At 45.7% G+C, this 23,761-nt stretch overlaps 1 protein-coding gene across 2 annotated transcripts in view; it reads left to right on the plus strand.

Annotated features, from left to right (window-relative positions):
- The window catches only part of SMYD1 (SET and MYND domain containing 1), a 42,610-nt gene that overhangs the window by 6,299 nt on the left and 12,550 nt on the right, over nt 1-23,761 (plus strand). The window contains exons 2-6 of one of the 2 annotated variants that reach the window (XM_017857589.1): nt 10,776-10,952; nt 13,893-14,106; nt 17,055-17,185; nt 19,617-19,655; nt 22,672-22,861. In XM_017857589.1, the coding sequence (XP_017713078.1) occupies nt 10,776-10,952; nt 13,893-14,106; nt 17,055-17,185; nt 19,617-19,655; nt 22,672-22,861 (751 nt within the window). The remainder of the gene's footprint in view (nt 1-10,775; nt 10,953-13,892; nt 14,107-17,054; nt 17,186-19,616; nt 19,656-22,671; nt 22,862-23,761) is intronic. The other variant, XM_017857590.1, reaches the window with a different exon arrangement.

Below are 23,761 nucleotides of genomic sequence, written 5' to 3' on the forward strand. Positions count from 1 at the left end.
CAGGCTGGAGTGCAGTGGCGCAACCTCGGCTCACTGCAAGCTCCACCTTCCGGGTTCACGCCATTCTCCTGCCTCAGCCTCCCGAGTAGCTGAGACTACAGGTGCCTGCACCACGCCAGGCTAATTTTTTTTTTATTTTTTAGTAGAGACGGGGTTTCACCATATTAGCCAGGATGGTCCGATCTCCTGACCTCATGATCCGCCTGCCTCGGCCTCCCAAAGTGCTGGGATTACAGGCGTGAGCCACCGCGCCCGGCCGATGCCCTCAATTTTTAAGTATATGCATAACTTATTTGTTTATTACTCCTTTATGTCTAGTTCTCCCCTCTATTATCTAGCTCGATGCACACAATAGATACTCAATAAATACTTGTGGAAAGAATCAGGGAGGGAAGGAAAGAGAGAGAAAGAGAGAGGGAAAGAACATGGGGTTTCACCATGTTGCCCAGGCTGGTCTCAAACTACTGACCTCAAGAGATTTGCCTGCCTCAGCCTCCGAAAGTGCTGGGATTATAAGCATGAGCCCCTAGGCACCCAGCCTTTAGTTCCTTTTGCTGCTGTAACAAACTACTGTAACTTCAATGGCTGAAAACAACACACACTTATTATCTTATAGTTCTGGAGGTTAGAAGTCTAAAGCAGGCTGACACTTCTGTTTCTTCTCTATCTCCATCTTCTTGAGGCTGCCCACATTCCTTGGCTCATGGCCCCCTTCCTGAATCTTTAAAACCAGCACTGTAACATCTTGTTCCCCTCTGACCTCCTGCCTCCTCTTATAAGGACCTTGCAATTACATTAGGCTCAACTAGGTAATTCGGGATACTATCCTTGTCTCAAGGTCTTTAACTTAATCACACACACAAAGTTCCTCTGCCATGTAATGTAACCTATTTACAGGTTCTGGGGATTAGGACATTGACAATTTTTGGGGGGCTATTATTCAGTCTACCCCAACCAATAAGAATTTTCTAGATTGATCCAATTCATCACAAAATATGCTAAGAAGGAGCAAGGACAGTTAGTGGATTTTTTTTAAGTTCTTTAAATAAAAACTTGAACAGTCTCTAAATTATTCTGGTTACAAAGTTGAAAGTGTTCAGGAGATTATGTATATATAGTGTGTGTATAGGTAAAAAGATAGTGGGGAACATGAGAAAAAGTTGAGTATTTGTAAATAAATTACTGACAACCAGGCTTTTTTTGAAAATGGAACCAGTTATGAGCTTTCTTAGGTGCAGCAGAGCCGGTGGGGTTTAGTCAGTGTAATTCTGTGTGAGCCTGTGGCAATGGCAGGATTAGCCCTGGCAGACACACAAACACACATGTGGCCTTTAATCTGATAACAGCTGGTGGTTGGTTAGTGGAGGATAAATGATGCTATAAATGGAAATAATTTAATGAAAGGATTAGAGAAATTCCGGAACAATTAGTTCAGAAAATGAGTAAGTGTTAAAGTATTCAAGTGACAGCCTTAAATGTTTGCATTGGATGTTGAGAATAACCACAGTTGATTTAGAATTCTGCTTTTCATTTGGCACTTTCAGCTGCAGAGGCACGACATGTCAACATGTTACACAACCTGTTGTGAGCTGTATTGCTAAATATCACTCAATAATTCTTAAATCCAGAAGTCTGAGAATGATTGCCTTTTAAAGATGGATTAGATCAAATGGCAGGTTGTCCCCATAATAATGCTATCTTTACCCACTCGCATCCGAGGATGTGTTCTGAACATGAATTGAGGGGTGTGCTTCAGGTAGGTCTTGTAAATGTATACAGGTCTTTGTGGGGTATGTGAGCTGTGGCAGAGAAAATCTTGAGAGTTGGTGTTTCAATAAAAAAAGGGATGTTAAAAATAAATTGGCAATATCCAGGCTTGATCCAAGAAAACAGTACCTTCTAATTTTTTTTTTTTTTTTTTTTTTTTTTAGATAGAGTCTCACTCTATTGCTCAGGCTGGAGTGTCATGGCACAGTCATGGCTCACTGCAGCCTTTACCTGCTGAGCTCAAGCCATCCTCCCACCTCAGCCTCTGGAGTAGCTGGGACTACAGGTGCCCACCCCCATGGCTGGCTATTGTTTTATTTTTGTTTTTTGTAGAGACAGTGTTCTCTACTGGACACTATTTTGCCCAGGCTGGTCTCAAACTCCTGGGCTCAAGTGATCTTCCTGCCTCAGCCTTCCAAAGTTCTGGGATTACAGGTGTGAGCCACCGCCCCCCGCCCCGCTGACTTCTTATGTCAAGGTATTTAATAGTCAGTGCAAACATGAATCTCATGATCTCATCCAGCGGCTACCTTTGTCTCCTATATGTACACCCTGACATGGACACATTTGCCTCATATCAGTGCCTCTTTCTGGAAGACCTCTACCTTCTCTGAGTACAAACTCAGCCCATCTCTCGAGGTCAGAACAATGCCTCCTCATCTCATAGGTGATTGCCTTTCTAGATTGCCTCCCCTACCTGAGTTGAAGTAGTCTCTCTTCCTCGAAACTTACAGCAAGTTACCATGTTCGTGGAATGTTGTGGGTCCTGCCTTGTTTATATGTGTTTATGTCCCATCCCAGCCTGGGGACTGCTTGAAAGCAAGGTCGGTGTCTCCTTTATCTTTTAAGGACCTCTATTACCTAGCTCAATGCACATAACAGATGCTCAATAAGTACTTGCAGAAAGAGGCAGGGAGGGAAGGAAAGACAGAGGGAAAGAAGAAAAAAAGAAGGAATGAGAAAAAGAATTTAAAATATTGTGAAGTTATCTGGGTACTTGAGGGACGGGATGTTCTTTAAGACACCTACTCGCAGGCTGGGCGAGGTGGCTCATGCCTGTAATCCCAGCATTTTGGGAAGCTGAGGCAGGCGGATCACTTGAGCTCAGGAGTTTGAGACCAGCCTGGGCAACATAATGAGACTCCGTCTCTACAAAAAAAATAAAATCAAGCCGAGCCTGGTGGCCAGCGCCTGTAGTCCCAGCTACTTGGGAGGCTAAGGTGGGAGGGTCGCTTGAGCCCAGGAGTTTGAGGCTGCAATGAGCCATGATTACACCATTGCATTCCAGTCTGGAGGACAGAGAAAGACCCTGTCTCTTAAAAAAGAGGAAAAAAAAAAAAAGACACTTCCCTCTAATTTTTGAGGCGAGACCTTCTGGCAGGCTGGGAGTTTATAAGCAGCCCTGAAAGACAGAACTGTTGAACTGTTGGTCCAGTCCTCTCTTGTTGAGTTTTTAGGGGGCTTGCCCACCATGCAGGCACCTTGTCTTTGCATGTATCTGTCCGTGAGCAGTTATTTCCATACAAGGAGCTGAGCAGCAGCTGCCCTTCCAGCCCTCTTCACTCTGACAGATCACAGAGTCCAGCAGGGCTGCAGAGCAGAGTGAGAGGGGACCAGCTGCTGGAGCAGGCACATTCAAGGCTGCAGGCCAGGCAGGTGGGCTTTGTAGCTGCATCCACCCTCTGTGTGCTGGGAGTGGCGTCCGGGATCAGGGACTCTTAAGAGAATAATATCCCCGTGAGGATAATGATCGTGGCTACTCTAAAGGTTGCTCTGAAGATTTTTTAAAAAACGAATCACTAAAAACATCTCTTTGAAATGGCAAAGTGCTGTGTAAGTGGGAGTTGATACCTTTTGGTGTGAATCGGAATATGAGACTGGGGAGAAACGAGACTTACTGAAGGTCACCCAGCTAAGCCTGCCTGGGACAAATGCTCTTTCTCGGAATCCAAAAAGTGGCTTTAGGACTTCATGTCATTTGAACGCTCTCCTGCACTGGGGCCAGTAAGGTCGGGGAGGGATGGGCATTTCTTTCTTTCTTTCTTTGTTTTTTGAGATGGAGTCTCACATTGTCGCCCAGGCTGGAGTGCAGTGGTGCGATCTTGGTTCACGGCAAGCTCCGCCTCCCAGGTTCTCCTGCCATTCTCCTGCCTCAGCCTCCCTAGTAGCTGGGATTACAGGCACCCACCACCACACCTGGCTAGTTTTTTGTATTTTTAGTAGAGATGGGGTTTCACTATGTTGGCCAGGCTGGTCTCAGACACCTGACCTCATAATCTGCCCTCCTCGGCCTCCCAAAATGCTGGGATTACAGGCATGAGCCACCGTGCCTGGCCAGGATGGGCATTTCTGTCAGGGGAGTGCCCTTGTCCCCATACGATGTTCTCCTGTAGCTGGGCTGTCTTCCTTCCTGGAATGAGCTGGCGCTGGGGATGAGAGGAACTCGGCGATCAACCTGGCCCAGCCCTCTCTGAGTGACAGGCAGGATGGGTGTCTCGGGCTGATGTCCGCTGAGCACTTATCCAGTGCCAGGCTCTGTGCTGACCACCTTACACGTGTGATTTCTTTTAACCCTAAAATCACTATGAGAGTGGTGAGATTTCAGAACTTCTTTGTAATTTTCATCTTGCTTGAACTTTTAAAAATAGTATATTTCATTCGAAAGTACTGGTCATTGGTCTAAAAGATAGCAAGATCTAGGTGTTGCTATTCCCATTTTCACATGAGGAAACAAAAACTTGGAGAAGTCAGGGGACTTGCTCAAGGTCACACAGCCAGTAGATACTGGAGTCAGGAGAAGAACCCAGCTCTGATCAACTCTAGGTTTGACCTTCCATAACACCCAACCCCATGCCAAGGAGGGGAGATGGGAACCAGAGGGACAGGCTTAAAAAAATTTTGGACTAGATTTGAAATAAAACAAAAAATTTCCCTTTTCTGTCTACTTGACACATCTCGGTGTATCCCACCAGAAGGAGCAGGATTTGGGTTTTCTCTCATCTCGACATTCTTGCTACTCAAAGTTGAAGCATCAGTATTGCCTGGGAGCTTGTTAGAAATGCAAAATCCCAGCCCCCACCCCACATACTAAGTCAGAACCTGAGTTTTAACAAAATTGCTGGTGATGTGTGTGCACACTGAAGTTCCAGAAGTCTGACTCTGCATCCTCCTTCTCCCCAGCTCCAGTCTTGTGGCTAAACCCTGCCACCAGCTGAGGGCATAGAGAGAATGTCAGCTTCATCCCAAAGGAAGCCTAAATTTAAGAAAGATAATTCAATGCTTCCTGGGTTTCACCAGCTTTTAAAAATTGGCTCTAGGCCCTAACAAAATTACAGAATAGGATATAAAATAGATCTGTGATCCTGAAGGAACTATTTGGTGGTTCATATTTGGAACCCACCCAAGTTCACTGTGGGAAAAGAAATCATTGATCACATTTTCTTTTTATGAAAAGTGTTTGAAGTTTATTACAGCAAAGAATCTCATGAGATAAAATGAATTCTTTGATAGCAAAGAATCTCATGGACATAACATGAATTGATCCAAAGCCTGATAAAATGATTATATAAGTGCAATGTTCTTCCTGTCACCCAATCTTGGGTGAAGGCTGCTTTGTAGCACCTTAAGGTTCTGTCTCCTGGTCATGGTGGTTATTAGTGACTTTGAGAACATGAGGGTCATGTCACTGGAATTTATTCTTAGGGACATAATATAGCTACAGTTAATAGCAGATAGATTATTCTCTAATCAGGCCCTAGTAGAAGTGTATTAAGTTAGTTCATGGGAGCTTGGAGGCAAATGCCAGGGGAGACATATTCTTTTTCTTGGAGCCAGGCTAGGAAAACTTGCCGTAATAAACCTCACAAGCAGCATGGACTAAGTAAGGACAGGATTGTGTGAGCGGTCCATTCCTGATGTCTACAATAAGGTCATTAGTAAGGGGTCTTTGCACAGAATTGAAAAACAATAATCCCAGCATTTTGGGAGGGTTAGGTGGTCAGGAGTTCCAGACCAGCCTGACCAATATGGTGAAATCCTGTCTCTACTAAAAAATACAAAAATTAGCCAGGCATGGTGGCGGGTGCCCGTAATCCCAGCTACTCGGGAGGCTGAGGCAGGAGAATCACTTGAATCCGGGAAGCAGAGATTGCAGTGAGCCAAGATTATGCCACTGCACTCCAGCCTGGGCTACAGAGCGAGACTCTGTCTCAAAACAAAAAACAAAAAACAATAAAAGTCAATCTTTTTTTTTGTTATCACCATGTACCAGCAATTCTAAACAACGTCAAGGATAAAATACTTCTCTTCACTCCAAAATCCGTAAGAGTCTAAGTTCTGAAAAATGCTGTTGGGTAAACCTCATTTTAGCACATTTTAATATTGCCTATCTTTTAATAAACATTGTATTCTGCCTGGAAGTTAATTTTGAGGACCTTCGGTTATACAGTCAGCCATGTGGATTCAACTACATGTGTTCATTGTAAAAGTAAATTCTTAAACTTTATTCCAGGTTGTGTTGGCCACAGTCTGTGTCTCCAATCCTTGTGATACCATATATTCCCACATTTTTAAGTAGATTAGAAATAAGCAGTGACTGTAAAGATGAAGACTCAAAATTTGTTATTCTAAGTGTTCACCTAGGTGATTTTCATTTGTGTTTGAAATTTAAAACAATAAAACAGAATTGTGAAGAGTAATGTTTTTGTTTGGTAGGCACACATATTAGTGTATACATGAAATATGAATGTGTGAATATATGTATATGAATAAAAAGATGAGGATATTGTACTAGGCTATTCTAAAATGTCAATTTGGGTGTAAAATATGAGAGTAGTTCTCGTGTGGGGTCGCTCTCTGATGGGCGACCTTGGAACAGACAAGCATGAAGTTACAAGTGACAGGTTATAAGGGACAGACAGCGTGATTGTGCTTGTGTCTAACTGTTCCCTCTCCAGACCACCTCCTGGCTCTCCTCCCATTCTCTCCTGCCTTGGGTTTGTATTCCTGGTATGAGCCTGATGCCCCAGAGGTGGACATCTGCTCCTCCTTCCTCGTTCCTAACCTAAGACATACTCTGAAATTTGCAGATGACTCAGAGATTAGCATACCAATATAAAAGATGACAGAAGAAAATTCAAAATGACCTTGACGTTTTGGAATGCTACACTGAAAACCATCAGTTAGGGATAAATGTGAAGACTCCACTTCAAGTTTAAAATTCAGTGTCACAAAGGAGCTTTTAGGCTGATGGATGTATTCTTTACTTATTTATTTATTTTTACTTTTTATTTTACTTTTTTGAGATGGAGTATCGCTCTGTTGCCCAGGCTGGAGTGCAGTGGTGCAATCTTGGCTCACTGCAAGCTCCGCCTCCCTGGTTCAAGCGAGTCTCCTGCCTCAGCCTTCTGAGTAGCTGGGACTATAGGCACGTGCCACCACGCCCAACTAACTTTTGTATTTTTAGTAGGGACTGGATTTTTCCATGTTGGCCAGGCTAGTCTCAAACTCCTGACCTTAGATGATCCACCTGCCTTGACCTCCCAAGGTGCTAGGATTTACAGGTGTAAGCCACCGTGCCTGGCCTGGATATGTTTATTATCTTGATTGTGATGATGGTTTCGTGGGTGGATGCATATGTCAGAACCTATCAACGTGTTATTTTTTTTTTTAACACTTATTGTATGTCAATCACACCTCCATAAAGATGTCTAGAAAATGCAATGCTGTGTCGACAGAGTGGAAACTCTGGCTTGACTGCAGCACCTTTGAGAAAGCTTGGGAGGTTCTACTGACTATATTTATAATTTGACCCTAATTTCTTTCTTTCTTTCTTTCTTTGAGGCAGAGTCTTGCTCTGTCACCCAGGCTGGATTGCTGTGGCACGATCTCGACTCACTGCAACCTCTGTCCCTGGGTTCAAGCAATTCTCCTGCTTCAGACTCCTAAGTAGTTGGGATTACAGGCATGTGCCACCATGACCAACTAATTTCTGTATTTTTAGTAGAGACAGGGTTTTACCATGCTGGCCAGGCTGTTCTCAAACTCCTGACCTCAAGTGATCGGCTTGCCTCGGCTTCCCACAGTGCTGGGATTACAGGTGTGAGCCACTGCACCCGGCCATTTGACCCTAAATTAATGTGAGGTTTTCACTAAAGAAACTAATGGAAGCACGACGTGGAGATCCGGCAAGTGTGCATGGCACTACGTCTGAATAGTATACTCTGCTCTGGGCACCATAATTGTGAGGTGTTGACACCCGAGCTCTCACCTGTGTTTGGCCAGGAGACAAGATTTGGAGCCTTCTTGGAATCCAATTTACTTGGATTTTTCAGTAGTCCAGTTCCTCCTAATGAACTGCAAATTCCTGCAAGAAAATGCAATCCTGACTTGAGGCAGATGTAAGAAATTCATAGCTCTCCATCGGCAGGGGTTTAGAGAGTTCACTAAGTGGCCAGGGTTCCCTGTGGGCCCCATGTGCTCTATTCTGCTGGGGCACTTATGACAAATGACCTTCTCAGGGAGGGTGCACCCTCTGTGGCCTAGTTATGACGGGCTGCGGAACCTGTGCAGTTCTCAGTATGCTAGTGTGATTCTACTCCTCCTCGTTCACTAGGAAAGTTTAAGGGAAGGCAAGTTTAAGAGTGAGGAAACTGTTACTGTGAGGATAACCTTGAATCTGCTCTAAATTAGAAATAAACACTGACCTTTCATGCCCTCGAGTACTTTATGATTGTTAACAAATTAGTAGCAATGCACCTCCTAGTGGATGGGGATACAACAGTGTGTTGAGCTGGCCAGCCAGAGGCTGAAAACTGCCTGGACTTTAGGAAGCCCAGGATGTAGCATAGAGCAGTAACCTCTGCCGTGCCCTCAGCTGGCTCTGCACCTGTCTATCCCCTTCTAGATGCCATGCTGGGATCAGTGCTAGGGGTCAGGCTCAAGGGTCAGGCCTGGCCTTTGGGCTGGTCCGTGAGCCTGACCCCCTGGCACTGGCCAGCACATGTTGCTTGATTTCTCAGCTAAACCCACCCTCCTTTGGCTACAGGGATTTCTGTAGGTATATCAGAGGCCACCAGAAAGGTGTGAGAATTCTAGAAACCATGTACAAGGAATTGTTTAAAGATCTGGGAGTATTTAACTTGGAGGAGAGAAATGAATGGGAAGCAAGGCAGTGGTCTTCAAATTCTTCAAGAACTGATCTGACCAGGCTTGTTCCATTGGGCAAGGACCCAGAAGGCCAAATTAGGGTACAGTAGTAGGTTTTCTGGGGAGGCAAATTCAAGCTTAACACAAGGAGGAAGTTTGCAACAATTAGGACTGGCCAACAATGAACCGACTGTTCTCAGAAACAGTGAACTCCTTTTCACTGTGGGAATTAGAATATTCATGGCCAGGGATGGACACAAAGGATTTCTGTGCTTGAATGTTCTGTGGAAGTTTCTCCCTCCAGGCTCTAGAATTCTGCGATTTTAAAAAGCTCCTGTACTCGCTGGCGGCAGAGCCAGACTAGTCTCAAAAAAAAAACAAATACTTAATAAATAAATACAATATATAAAATAAAAAATAATAAAAAATTAAAGCTCCTGTGTTCTTATACTTTTGAGTTCCCTGTTTAGACTGTGGACTCCTACCTGAGTTTACCCATCCACTTGCTTCCCGGGAGCTCAGCGCTCCCCTGCAGATCATTGAACTGGTTTTCATTATTTCTTTGCTTCAGTGGTTGGGATTTCTCTTCCTCACATTGCAGGAGCATGAGGTTGAGGCCCAGAGATTCTGTGCATCATACCAGATTTCCCTCACTCTGGATGTCAGGCTATGTCCCGAAATACATTTCCTATGGAGCCTATGCCCTTTCTGTTTGAATGATGGGTTTAACATGGGGTCCACAGGGCTCTCTAATGGGAACACTAAGAGGCTGGAAGCACCGGGTGAGGATCCTCATCTTCTCACAACTCTCTCCCTCACCCATCGAATGGGCTTGCATTTTCCTCCTCATCACTTCCACCCTCGCTGTGAGCTGGGAGAATATGTCAACGACAGCGAAATCAGTAACGCTGTCATTCTTACTGTTGCAAAACACACAGACTGTGACATATATCATAGTGTATAGATATTCTTTTGCATATAATACTATGATGCTCTTGTCCCATCATAGTGTAGGTCATTATGATTTGTTGTACTTTGGGGAAGGGGACACTATATTTCAACAATGAGAAAGACATGTCACCAAAATGCCCCCTCCAACACAGTGCCAATGACCTGTGACTTCGGGTGAGGGGATCATAAGGAATTCAAGTGTCTTCTCCAAAGAGTCTAGGACCCCCCTGTGCTCCCCTGTCATAGTATTCACCACACTGCATGTTCAATTGTTTCTCTAGTTATTTGTGGTATTCCCAGTGCCTGACACACTTAGGTCATGAATTTACCCTTCCTGAATTGAAGGGCTTATATGCAGAGGATAAGTGTCCTCCACATAGGGGTGTCCACCAAAAATATTTGGTAGGCCAGGTGTGGGCGCTCACGTCTGTAATCCCAGCACTTTGGGAGGCAGAGGTGGGTGGATAACTTGTCAGGAGTTTGAGACCAGCCTGAATAATGTGGTGAAACCCTGTCTGTACTAAAAATACAAAAATTAGCCGGGTGTGGTGGCACGTGCCTATAATCCTAGCTACTCAGGAGGCTGAGCCAGAAGAATCGCTTGAACCTGGGAGGTGGAGATTGCAGTGAGCCGAGGTTGCAGTGAGCCGAGATAGTGCCACTGCACTCCAGCCTGGGCGACAGAGCAAGACTCCATCTCAAAAAAAAAAAAAAAAAATTGCTAAAGGAATTGTTATAGCTGGGAAGGGCCTTTGGAAGCCCAGACTCCTCATTTTGAAAGATGGAAATCTGAAGTTTAGACAGACAAGGACCAGTCAGTTGAACCCAGTGCCAGAATGCCGTGTTCCACTGGCTGCATGGTGCCCTTTCCACTGTGCTCCCAATCATGTGTCTTCTCTCTCCATTTCTAGCCTTGTTAATTTTGTGTGCCACACCTGCTTCAAGAGGCAGGAGAAGCTCCATCGCTGTGGGCAGTGCAAGTTTGCCCATTACTGCGACCGCACCTGCCAGAAAGATGCTTGGTTGAACCACAAGAATGAGTGTTCGGCCATCAAGAGATACGGGAAAGTACCCAATGAGAACATCAGGTGAGAGCTGGGCCCCATGGTGGTGCTTCGAATTTCCAAATGTCAGGCTGGAACGGCCTCTGTAACGGCATTCCCAGATCTAAGGAAGCCAAGCTGAGTGCAAGTCAGGAAAGAGCCTCAAAGACTGGATATGGTCACTTCTGTTCACTCCTTTAAGTTCTAAGAGGGAGAACTGGCTGTTGACAGCAGTGATTCCAAACTGCAGCCACAGGCTGAAACTGGCTTGCAGACTTCTGCTGTAGGGCTCCCAAGTGTTTAGTTTATTTATGTATTTTGGATACAGGGTCTTGCTCTGTTGCCCAGGATGGAGTGCAGAGGCCTTGATCACAGCTCACTTGACCTCCTAGGCTCAAGTGATCCTCCCACCTCAGCCTCTCGACTAGCTGGGACCACCGGCATGCACTACCACACCTGGTTAATTTTTGTATTTTTTGTAGAGATGGCGTTTTGTCATGTTGCCCAGGGGAGCCTCGAACTCCTGAGATCAAGCGATCCACCCGTCTCAGCCTCCCAAAGTGCTGGTATTATAGCCGTCAGCCACCATGCCTAGCCGAGGGGCAAGTGTTTTTAAATTGATCCACCAATGTTTAAAAATTGGGGAATTTCACATTTTAAAATTAGGATTTTGACTTCTCTTGGAAAACAAAACAACAAACAAACAAAACTGAAGATCTGGCAAAATAGGCTAGAGCTGAGTAGTATCTGCCACCTTTGAAAAAATACAGAGCTTTCTAAGTCACAGCAGCACCACTGCTCCCTGTGGTCATACACGTTACACCAGAGAGCGCATTTGAGTTTGCAACTAACGGCCTTTCCTGGTGGCTATCATCAGAAATCTCAAAGCCAGCAGCTCCAGTGCAAGAGATTCCCAAGTCCTGGAGGCTTGGTGCTGGGCTGCAGGGAGATGCTCAGGAAGCCAGCACTGCAGAGCAAAGGAGATGGAGATGGTGACTGGGAGCATTTTCACTGTGTGTGTAGGGTGTGAAGTTAAGGTACAGAATGGAATTGTCATATCATGATGATTTTTAGGAACCTGCAGGATGAAATGGCTCAGTCAACCTCTCCATGCCCCTTAGCTCCATCTACTGAAACAATACATATGCTTTAAGACCTAAAGTAAATGGCACCTCCTGTGACAGTTACTGACTTGAAATCTATCACGCATTGACCTCTATTCTCTGAGCTTCATAACCCTTTCCTCATTATTTGGAGGCAGCAGATCTTCCATGTGCTGAGTTGTATTTTCCCCAGTGCTGCCCTGGGCTCCCTATGAAGACACCTCAGTTTCCAGGCACCTGGAGTCCCACGCGGGGCATTTCTCCAGAAATAAGTCAGTGACTCAAACGGGAGAAATCGGGAAGATGAAAAAGGTTCTGGAAACAGATGGTTGGTGATGGTTGCACAGCAGTGTGAGTGTGCTTAATGCCACCAAACTGTACACTTTAAAATGGTTAAAATGATTCAAAAAGAGGTGGGGTACAGAAAGGACCCTGAGGTGATGACACTGTTTAGTATCTTGACTGTGCAGGTGGATACATGAAGCTACATAGGTGATAACATTGTATATAATTAAACACACATACATATTCATGAATATAAGCAAAATGGAAGAAATCTGAATAACAGAGGTGGGATAATATTCTGGCTGTGATGTTAGTTTTCCAAAATGTTACCATTAGAGAAAACTGGGCAAAATGTACAAGGGATCTCTTTGTATTGTTTTCCAACTGCCTGTAAATCTGCAATTATCTCAATTAAAATTTCAATTAAAAAAACAAACAAAATGAGGAGGGGCCTTTGCTTTGCCCAGAAGGTCTCTCCTCAGGAACAGGATCTGTCCTAGACCACCATCCCCTCCCCAGGTGCCTGAAAAGTGAGCAGTCAGTGGGTGGCAGGAGCATTAAAGTGTCCCTGGGTTATAAGCTTCATCACAGGCCACCTAACAGTTAACAAAGAGGCCTTTGGGGTGAAGTACACCCCTCTGTCTCACACTCAAGTCCCTGTGTTTCTACAGGTCTCCTCCTGTCCCACCTGGCCTCCTGCTCTTCCCCCAGAGCCCCGCTCCAGCCAGGCCAGGTCCTGCACGTGGCATGCCCGTGGCTGCCTCGAGGCCTCTGCTCACACTGTTTCCCCACCTAGATGGCCTTCTCCACTTTCTTGCTACCCAATCATTAAGAATACCAACACCTTCACATATAATGCAGACACCTATTACCTCACTTTGTCTTCTGAATACCTCTGGAAGTTAGCACAGCAGGGAATATTTTCCCTATTTTACTGGCCACCAGATAGATTCAGAGAGGTCAAGTGACTTGCCCAGGCTCACACAGTAAGAAGTGGAAATAGGTCATTAGACCCCTGATGCAGGGCTCATCATCGTAGGCCACAATGTTAAGAGAGACCCAGGCCGCCACACCTCTCTGTGTCCCCAGACCCCATGGGACCTGGCTCCTGCCCAAACCTCCACCTTTATTTGGTCTCCATTTCTTGCTCCCTGTGCTCCCACCACCTCTACCTTCCTGCTGTTTCTCCATCAGACCAAGCTCATTCCTTCGTCAGGGCCTTTGTACTCACTGCTCTCTCCCGAAGTGCTCTTTCTCCAGTGTCACAGAGCCAGCTCCTCCACCCCTTCCAATTCCAGCTCAAATGTGCCTCCTCTGTGACACTTCCCTGGAAGACCTTAGCTTCCCCACCCCAGTCACTCTCTATCATGCCACCCTGTATTATTTTCTCTGCATAGCACTTTCTGTGTAAAATGTGCTTGTTTACTTACCTCTCCCCCACTATATGAAACATCACGATAGAATAAATTCCATCCATCTAGTTTAAAACCATATCTTGGGCCCAACATTGTGCCTGGCATGCATGAGACACCCAGTAAATGTGTGTTGAATGAATGAATGCAGCTGTAGTACCCCCCTGATGCTGCCCTTCCCACAGGCTGGCGGCACGCATCATGTGGCGGGTGGAGAGAGAAGGCACCGGGCTCACGGAGGGCTGCCTGGTGTCTGTGGACGACTTGCAGAACCACGTAGAGCACTTTGGGGAGGAGGAGCAGAAGGAGCTGCGGGTGGACATGGACACGTTCTTGCAGTACTGGCCGCCCCAGAGCCAGCAGTTCAGCATGCAGTACATCTCTCACATCTTCGGAGTGGTAGGCCCCCTCCGTCCCTTCTCCACCCTCCCTGTCTGTCTCCTCTTTCCTTCCCTCCTCCTGCTTGGGGAGGGTGGGGCTTCTCAGAAGTGAACTACAAGGCAGAAGCCCTGTAATTTCTGTTTCCATAAAGGTCTCATCTAGCCCAGGCAGCCAGAGGCTCTGGAGAAACCACCTTCTGTTTACCACATGTAGTAGAAACACCTACTGCCCTTTCCATTTCAGACCCCAGGGACAGGCCTCCAAATGACCCAACTAATAAAATCCAGAGATCCTAGAGTATGATTCCTCATAAAGGAGGAGCCATGGTGACAGCTGGGATCGCCCAACTAAGAAGTTTCCAGAAACTGCCAGGCCAGAGTTGGGAGGGGAGGCCAAGAGGACTGAAAGAGGACAGGAGCTTGAAATGAAGACCCCTCATCCTGGACTCTGTCTTCTGGCCTTGTTTACTATGAGGCCATTCCTGCTTTATCTGAATTGGCATCCCACATACAAATCTTACTTATTTATCCAACTCTGGATGATAGATTTGGATGGTAATTTATCCTCTTACTTATCTGCACTTTTTATACTTTTCCTCTCCACCTTGAAAATAAAGACCCCAATCACTATCCCTTCCTGCCCACCAGTCACTTTGGAAAACTTTTTCCAGGTCTGCCAGGCAGGATTGATGTGGAGGCTGGAGCAGTGGGGGCTGTGAGCCAGAGAGAGGGGAGTCAGGGTTTTAGGGTGGGAGCAACAAAGCCAGGTGAGGCCATAACAGTCCCGGAAGTGGGGGCAAGAGCCCAGTGGATGAGCAGGCTCAGGTCCTGGCTGTGGGGATGGATGTGTTCCACCTGGTAGGCCAGGCCCTTTATGTGGCGAAGGTGAGCAGGCTGAGGAGGGAGGAGGACAAACATCACACTGACATCTCTTGAGTCTTCACCATATTGGGGGACAAAGGGAGAGAGATTGATTGAGTCTAAGGATTTGGCTCACACAATGGTGGAGGCTTGGTAAGTCCAAAATCTGCAAGGTCGGCCAGCAGGCTGGAGATCAGGGAAGAGTTGCAGTTCAAGTCCAGAGGCATTCTGCTGGCAGAACTCCTTGTTCAGGGGAGATGAGTCTTTATTCTCTTGAGGTCTTCAACTGATTAGATGAGGCCCACCCACATTCTAGCAGGCACTCTGCTTTACTCAAACTCCACTAATTTAAATGTGAATCTCATCCAAAAACACCTTCACAGAAGCATATATTATAGTTTTTGACCAAATATCTGGGCACCATTGACCAGCCATGTTGGCACACAAAATTAACCACCACAGCTTCCCACGTATTATTTCACACAGTCTTTACAACACAAGGTAAGGTCCATGCTTTCAGCATTTCTATTTTATAGAACAGAAAACTTAGGTCCAGAGGGGTTATATGACCTCCAAAAGCCACATGGTTAGCTTGTGCCCAGGGAAAGTCCAGAACCAGGGAAAGTCCAGAAGCAGTCTGTATTTTCAGGAGCCAGGTGAGGCTTCTACTTTTTTTTTTTTTTTTTTTTTTTTTTTTGAGATGAGGGTCTTACTCTGTCACCCAGGCTGGAGTGCCGAGGTGCAATCATGGCTCATTGCAACGTCCATCTCCCACGCTCAAGTGATCCTCCTGTCTACCAAGTAGCTGGGGCCACAGATGCATACCACTATGCCTGGCCGATTTTTGTATTTTTTTGTAGGAGCCGGGTTTCACCATGTTGCCCAGGATGATCTTGCACTCCTGAGCTCAAGTGATCTGCCCATCTCGGCCTTCCAAAGTGCTGGGATTACAGGCGTAAACCACCACGCCTGGTCTAAGCTTTTACTTTTAACAGTTACGTTCTATAGCCTTGGGGTGAATTGGTGTGTTGCGCAATCTTGGGCATCCCTAATAGGTCTGGGGACCAGGGCTAGAGGTCATATAATTACCAAAGGTTAGAGCTGAAAAGATCCTTGGAGCTCATCTAGTCCAATTTATTCAACCTATAGATGGGAAAACCAGGGCTCAGAGAAGAAAGAAGTTTGCTCCAAGTAGTACAGCTTGTTAGTGGTACTCACAGGCTTAACATCATGAACTTACTAAATGTCTGATGAGAATAAATGGAGAAAGTGACACTCCTCCATATCTGTGACAAATATCCATGTGAGGGAATAAATGTCTACTGGGTTTCTGTTATATATAGCATGTATTCATAGATGTATTTACAGATGAAGTGGAAATTTGCATACAGTTACTAATGTATTCTAGGTTATATTTATTCTTATGCATTTTTCATACTGTGAGAGCAGATATTTGGAGTCTGTTTCTGTAAAGAACGATTTACTTTTAAGGAAAAGAAAATCACTTGGATGCCACATCAGTAGTAACCAACTTGATTTGCCTTGAATCTCAGAGATAAGTGTTAAATATGGCACTCACCAGATTTAAAAATTGTGAGCAGGGAATATAACAGTATTCACCAGATACAAAATAATCGAAAGAGATGTTAATTTTTTTTATGAACAGCTATAGGAGTTTAAACTAAGTAGGCAGAGGAAATAGGGGAAGGAAAAGCTCTCTCTTTCACATACACACACACACACACACGCACGCGTGCAAAGCAGGGTACAGACAGGAAAACCAAGACAGAGACTGAGGAATACTCCTGTAAGACCCAGATACAGAAAAAGGAAAACGTTTCCATCTTTGATTCTTTTAGAATACAGCCACAAAATACTTTCAAGGTAGGGCTGCATTTTTGCAGATATAGGACTGTCCCATGGCCCTAATCTTGTGTGTCATTTGGAGTCATGCAGAGAACAGGGGACTAATTGTTCTGTGTCCAGACTCCCTAAGCATCTCCAGGGTGAGACTGGGTCTTCTGTTTCTTAAAATTCCTTTCAACAGCTAGGATAGTGTTCTTTCCATGTCTGTTGACTGACTCTTTCATCTTTTCCTCTGGGTAGATTAACTGCAACGGTTTTACTCTCAGTGATCAGAGAGGCCTGCAGGCCGTGGGCGTAGGCATCTTCCCCAACCTGGGCCTGGTGAACCATGACTGTTGGCCCAACTGCACTGTCATATTTAACAATGGCAAGTGAGTATGTCTTTATCTGGGGGGGGGGTTTGATGGGGATGGGGAGACCTATGGTGTTTTGTCCACTTGACTTAAGCCGAAGTCAACCTGCTAAACCTCAACTAGCATAGATTTTAAATGAATAGCACATAGAAATCTCATTCCAGAATAATTGTGAATGAGAGAAAGGCATCATGGAGGATATCAAAGAATTCAACCTGGGTCATTTCTGAGTGTGTATGTTTCTTGGGGCTGCCTAGATGTGTTAGATAAACCTTTAACTACTATTTTAAAACTTGAAGCCTAGGATTATCTGTCTAGAGGTCATTTAGTCAAGGTCTCAGCAGGAATCAGGAGGCACACTCAAAGGGGTTTACCCAAATACAATTGAATGAAGGGACAGTTTACAGAAGTGTGGGCAGGGTTTAAGATACTAACAAGGGGCAGGGCCTGGTGGCTCATGCCTGTAATCCCAGCACTTTGGGAGGCCGAGTGGGGGGTGGATCACTTGAGGTCAGGAGTTCGAGATCAGCCTGGGCAACATAGTGATACTCCCATATCTGTAAAAAATAAATAAATACATAAATAAATACATTAGCTGGGCATGGTGGTATGTGCCTGTAGTCCCAGCTACTCATGAGGATGAGGCAGGAGGATCACTTGACCCCAGGAGGTTGAGGCTGCAGTGAACTATAATCATGCCACTGCACTCCAGCTTGGGTGACAAAGTGAGACCTTGTCTCTAAAACCAAACCAAACCAAACTAAACCAAACCAAACCAAACAAAATAACAACAAAAAGAAACTAACAAGGAATGGTGAGGTGCCCAGGGACTAGCAACACATGAAACCATCACCACCTCTAGGCCTGGAAGGGCAGGTGAAGGAAGCACTGTTTCTGCAGCTAGTGAGAGCTGGACCTGGGCTAGTGGGCCCCCCAACAGCTCAGCTGTGGCTTACAACTGTGTCTAGAGAAACCTGCCAGCTGGCACCATGGCTCGGAAAAGAGGAAGTCAATGGACTAGATAGTCCAACCCCTCATTCCCCCAACCTTCTGCTCTCCTACCATTGGCCAAACCCCAACCTGAAGCCAGACCACAAAGAAACCTGGGTGATGCAACCCTCAGAGGTCAGCCGCCCTTTCTGAGACAGCACAGATGCATAAATAAAGGCACATGATACCCTTATTTACATGTTACAGCACAGATGCATGTAAATAAGGGCACATGATGGATTTGGGGGTGGGGCACAAATGGAGAAGAATCAGTAGATGGAACGAGCCCCTGGTTGTCCATGGCTCAGGATGGGGAGATACAGGGGAATGAGGCTTGAGCAATATTAATTGCTTTCGCTCTTAGAGATGAGCTCTTATGACAGATACAAGCTGACTTTGAGTCATCAACAATGAGCAAGTTTCCCCCAAAAACTTCCTAGAAGCCAGACAATGGTGTCTGGTTCTCAGCTGAGAATTGGGCCTAAGCTTCAATATGCCAAGTACCCTGATTTCTCCTTTCCTTCCTATTTCTGAAACCAGGCTCTTAAGCAATTGAGAAAGTGACTTAAGATGGGAAAGTTTATTTTGGACTCAGATGATAATCTTTTCTCAGCATTTGTGTTTCCTTTCTGAAGCCTTTTGGGGTCACTGGCCTGGATCTCATGGAATCCTCCCTAGAGGGGCTGTTGATTGAGCTTGACCTGGATGGCAGAGAGGATCAAATTCAGCCGTGTATGGGCCTAGGCTTTCTAGACAGCCCTCTTCTAAGCCCAAGGCTCCTCTTGTCATTGGGTGTAACAACCACAGGAACCTAGGAACTCTTTCTTCTGTGTCTGCTCTGGCTTCCTTGCATCTACTAATTTCTAGCAGCCACATTTTATCCAGGCTTCTTGGCTTTTGTGCAAGAGACGGTGACTTCGCATTTCCTGTCTAGCCACCTGCCATAGTGGAAAGAACCCTAGACATGGGGTTAGGGGCCCAATTTGAACCCCAACAATTTTTATATACTATCGCTTTGACCTAACCAGCCTCCATGTGCACTTCAAACTCTTTCCAAGACCGACATCCAAAGAGGCAATGTTTATTCATCCAGAATGCTTAATAGAATGATAATAACAACATTGTGCATGTTTTTTCAGCACTCTGCTTTTAAGTGCATTGTCTCGTGACAGTCTCATTACAGGTGAGAACACTGAAACACAGGGAAGGGAAGGAACTTGTTCAGGTCAGGGTTGAGTACCTTTGAATCCAGAATGTCTTGTTCCAAATTCAGTGCACTTTCCACTATACCAGGCTGTGTTTTCTCCAGTGAGTCCAGCTAGAAGGGGCTAGGATAAAGGTTGTTGTGATGGCCAAAGTTTTGATAGTGTGACCCAGAATGCTGTGCACCCTTGCACCGGATCACACCTGATCAGCCAATGATAATGATTTCCATATGGGTGTCTGTTTTGTCTTTCAGTCATGAGGCAGTGAAATCCATGTTTCATACCCAGATGAGGTGGGTCAGTCCTTTCAAGCATCCTTGCTCCTCTGACCCGTCTCCCTCACTTGTCTGGTTTGCTGGAGCCACCCATTCCCGAGACTCCTTGACTGCCATCTGTCCATAATGTCCTTCTGCATCCCAGTGTCTCGTCTTTGCTGAATGGTGTATTTTAATGCATTTAAATTAACCGTTTTTTCCTTACCCACATACCACCTGCCTTGTCTTTGCTTTTACTTTGCCTCCTTTCTTCCTCCCTTTCATGCCTCACTTCCACTGCTCTTCCAACCTTGAAGCATGAACCCTTGTAGTCCACATCGTCTTAGCAAAAGCCTATCTTGTCTCCCTAAACCCTGCTTACCATGAAATGGGGACTGTGACTGACCTACTAAAGGACTGTCTGTTTATAAACCCCAACTTCTCACCCAGACTGGGCTCCAAAAAATAGCATCTACAACTGATATTTTTAATAAATGTTTATTCCCAGTATTCTGCTTACTGCTTCTGACCAACTATGAATGAGTAGTTTAGGTTAAATTTTACTTCTAACTTTTCTTAATGACAACCAAATGGCCCTAGATGGGTCTTTTCCTCAGGGTGAGGTTGACAGCCCTTGAAGTGGTCTTTGGATTAAGAACAAAATGCTGTGTGGGAGTTTGGGCTTTGGGAATGCTGGGGTAGAAGTGGTTGGTGCATTTGAGTCTGTGTTGGTGTGTACTGCACGTGACTTTGGATGATTCACATCATCTCTTGGGCTTGGGTTCCACATCTGTAGAGAAAGGTCAAGAGGAGAGTGCTCTAGGGACCTTCCTAGTTCTAAGTCTCTGTAGCTCTGGACTCTGTCCGTAACCTCCGTGAGAAATACATAAATAGGCTGCCTACTTGTGGCTCAATTAGCTGTACTATAGAATTGCAGATTGTTGGAGGTAGAAGGGGCCTGGGGTACAGGGTGGGGATGAAGCTTGTCCAAGGAAGCTGGTTGGAGGGAGAGCCAGGGCTAAAATCCTCATCTCCTGCCTCCTGCAGTGCTTATTTCAGGCTGGTCTCCATTCCTCTCCCCCAATCTCCAGTTTCAAGTAAGGTAAAATGAGGCATACATATATGCATCTTTTCATATTTAAGTCACATTAAGTTAATTTGGTTTTGAAAAATTTCTGATACCATTGAAATAATCGGAGATACCCTGAGACCATGCAAGAATTGGCACAATAATGATAGGAAGCAAAATTACCGGAAATTCTAGCCCAACTGGCCACTGATTCACTGTGGAATTAAAATATGTCACTATGGCGGGCTGCCTCTGTAAAAGGGACTCGCGGGGGCAGAACTGGTTACTTACCCAATGGGGTTAAATACTGGAGATCCTGGCTCAGGAGATGCTCACATGGAATTACTTAGGACATTAGTAGAGTCCTAAAAATCAAGGACTTTGATGCATCTTAATTCCCGTGCATCGAAGACCCAGGAAGCAGCCTGAAAACAACCAGGCAAGGCTACTACGTTGAGGGGAATTGTGAATGGTATGAAGTTCTAATCCTGGCTCTGTCCCCAAAGTGCTGTGGGACCTATCCCTCTTGTGTCACTATCCTCATTTGTGAAATGAGCATCCCTGCAGCTCAGACATACTAGGATTCTAAGCAGAACTGTGAGCAGAGTCACCCGGCCTTCCTCTCCTACTGGCCTTTCATCACCACAGTAACCGCTGCTGCCGAAAATTGGGGTAAGGAACAAAGGAAAGGAGTGACAAATGGTGAGCAGGCACTTCAGTTTTGCAGACTCCACGCGAGTTGTTTTTATACACATTAACACATTAATAGGCATGTCAGTGTATCTCACTTTGGGAGAAGGATTTTTATCCATCAGTGGTCACCTCAGCAGTTGCTTCCTTGATTGTCATCTCAGAGGACAGGGAAGGGGCTGCCTTTGACTGGGACTCTTCTTGGGTGCTGGAGTCTTGCCCTTGCTTTTGCATGGTGTCTAACTGAGCCTTTCTGGGAGGTAAAAGAAATGACCATGGATCTCTGTGCAGGTGCTCTCCCCAGCCCTCTGCATCCTGCCACTTGCTCTCTGGATGATGGCTTCCCACTAGGCAGGGAGGCCCCAGGATTCTGGGGAGATACAGGAGCACAGTTTAGGACCCAGCTTGCAGGGCCCACCACTTGTTTTCTGTAGCTGTCTGGCCTTGTGGTGGAGGATGCATGGCTGCATGGCTGAGAGATCCACAGGCTGACCTCTACCTGTTTGGCTCAGCTGGATGTCAGTTCTGCAGCGGGTTTTTACCTTCAACATCTTCAGTACCTATCTCATTAGGTAAGGTGGGTAGTGCTATAGGTAATTGAGGGTCAGGTCTAGTCTGGAAGGGAACTGAAATGCCATCTGCCCTTGCTAACCACCTTCAACCAACAAGCCACATCTCCCAATAAACACAAAAGTGAACAATGCAGCGAGCTAACAGAGCCAGCCTTTGTTTATTTGCCTTCAATGATATCCAGTGGGCTAAGTCTCCTTAGGTAATTTGGCCTGAACCATTGGACTGAAGGTCAAGAGGTGACTTCAAATTAGACACAGAATGAGCCAAGGTTGTGGGTAACTGAATTTTTATGTTTCTGAGAGAGTAGTCCCCAAACTAACCAGAAAAGATTTTCAAGTTTTTTCTTGTTTGGAGTTTTTGCCTTATCATTATTTCTCCTTCTTTTATTACAGACAATCAGTAGCTAAAAGTAAAGGGAGACTTATGGGCATGGACATTGTCTGGTTTTATGACCAAGCCCAGCTCTCTACTAGGAGTCTATTTGAGCTGATTCCAGAGCAGTTAACTGAATGGAGTGGATAGGACTGTTCTAAGGAATAGAGTAGAGCTATCCACAAAATCATCCTTTAGGTCACATTTCTCCTTTTGTGGAGTCAATGGGGGTTTCTGAGTGCCAGTGAAAGTCATTGTCTTTGAGACCCAACTCCACGAAGCCTTGGAGAGCATGGATCCCATTCCAGTAGGCCTGGATTCGATTCACCTTTTCCTTTCACTCTGCTCCAGAATTGAACTCCGGGCCCTGGGCAAGATCTCAGAAGGAGAGGAGCTGACTGTGTCCTACATCGACTTCCTCAATGTCAGTGAAGAACGCAAGAGGCAGCTGAAGAAGCAGTACTACTTTGACTGCACATGTGAACACTGCCAGAAAAAACTGAAGGACAACCTCTTCCTGGGGGTGAAAGACAACCCCAAGGTACATGCAACCCTGCGGCTGAGGTGTTTGTGTCCATATTCGCCAGAAGCCAGTCACAGGTGGTTTCACAGCTAATCAGTATGCCTGCCCATGAGCTTCCTAGGGAGCAGCTGTCACCCCGGGGAGGAGGCAGGGTATGAGAGCAGAGCACCGTGGGTAGGTCCCAGCTAAGTCCTGGCACTGCCACTTGCCAGGTGTTTGAGTTTGGGGAAGTCACCCAGTTTTCTCAACTGTAAAATAGGAATGATGGTCCCATTGCAAGAGGTTGTTATAAAGATTAAAGAAGACGATGTGTGTAAAAGGAGTGGCATACGGAGTAGACACTGGAAATTTTGGTTCCTCCTGTTGCTCCTTTATGAGTTGAGTGATGTTGAGAATTCAAGGTGTTGAGATCAGATGGGCAAAGATATTTGTCATCCGGTTATCAAAAAGATATTCCTAGTCCCATGGGGATGGGCAGTGTGGAGACAGGGCTATGTTTAAATTGGTCAGCATCCTGAACTCCTGGGTAACTGTTGCTAGTTGATGGTCAGTCTGTTAAGCAGCAGAAGAAGGCTTGCTGACGGGAGGTCAGGAGCCCAGCTGAGCTGGGAGAGAGCGCTGAGCTGCCAGGTGTCAGAGTAGCCAGTTAAAGCAACAGAGCAGAAATGAGGGTGAAGTATTTAATCACTTACTGCAATAGTGTGAGCAAGAAGCCAAAACCGAAGAAAGCACTGACTCTTCTTGTCCATTTCCTCCAGGGAAGCTGTGCTCAGGGGGAGGATGAGGGGGATCAGCACAGGCATGGAGGCTTCTCACATGGCATTCTCTTTTATAAGGACACCAGTCATATGGGGTTAGGAGCCCACTCTACTACAGTATGATCTCACCTTAACTAATTACATCTGCAATGACCCTATT

Source organism: Rhinopithecus bieti, unplaced genomic scaffold (assembly GCF_001698545.2).
Source record: "Rhinopithecus bieti isolate Rb0 unplaced genomic scaffold, ASM169854v2 scaffold_46389, whole genome shotgun sequence".
Taxonomy (NCBI): domain Eukaryota; kingdom Metazoa; phylum Chordata; class Mammalia; order Primates; family Cercopithecidae; genus Rhinopithecus; species Rhinopithecus bieti.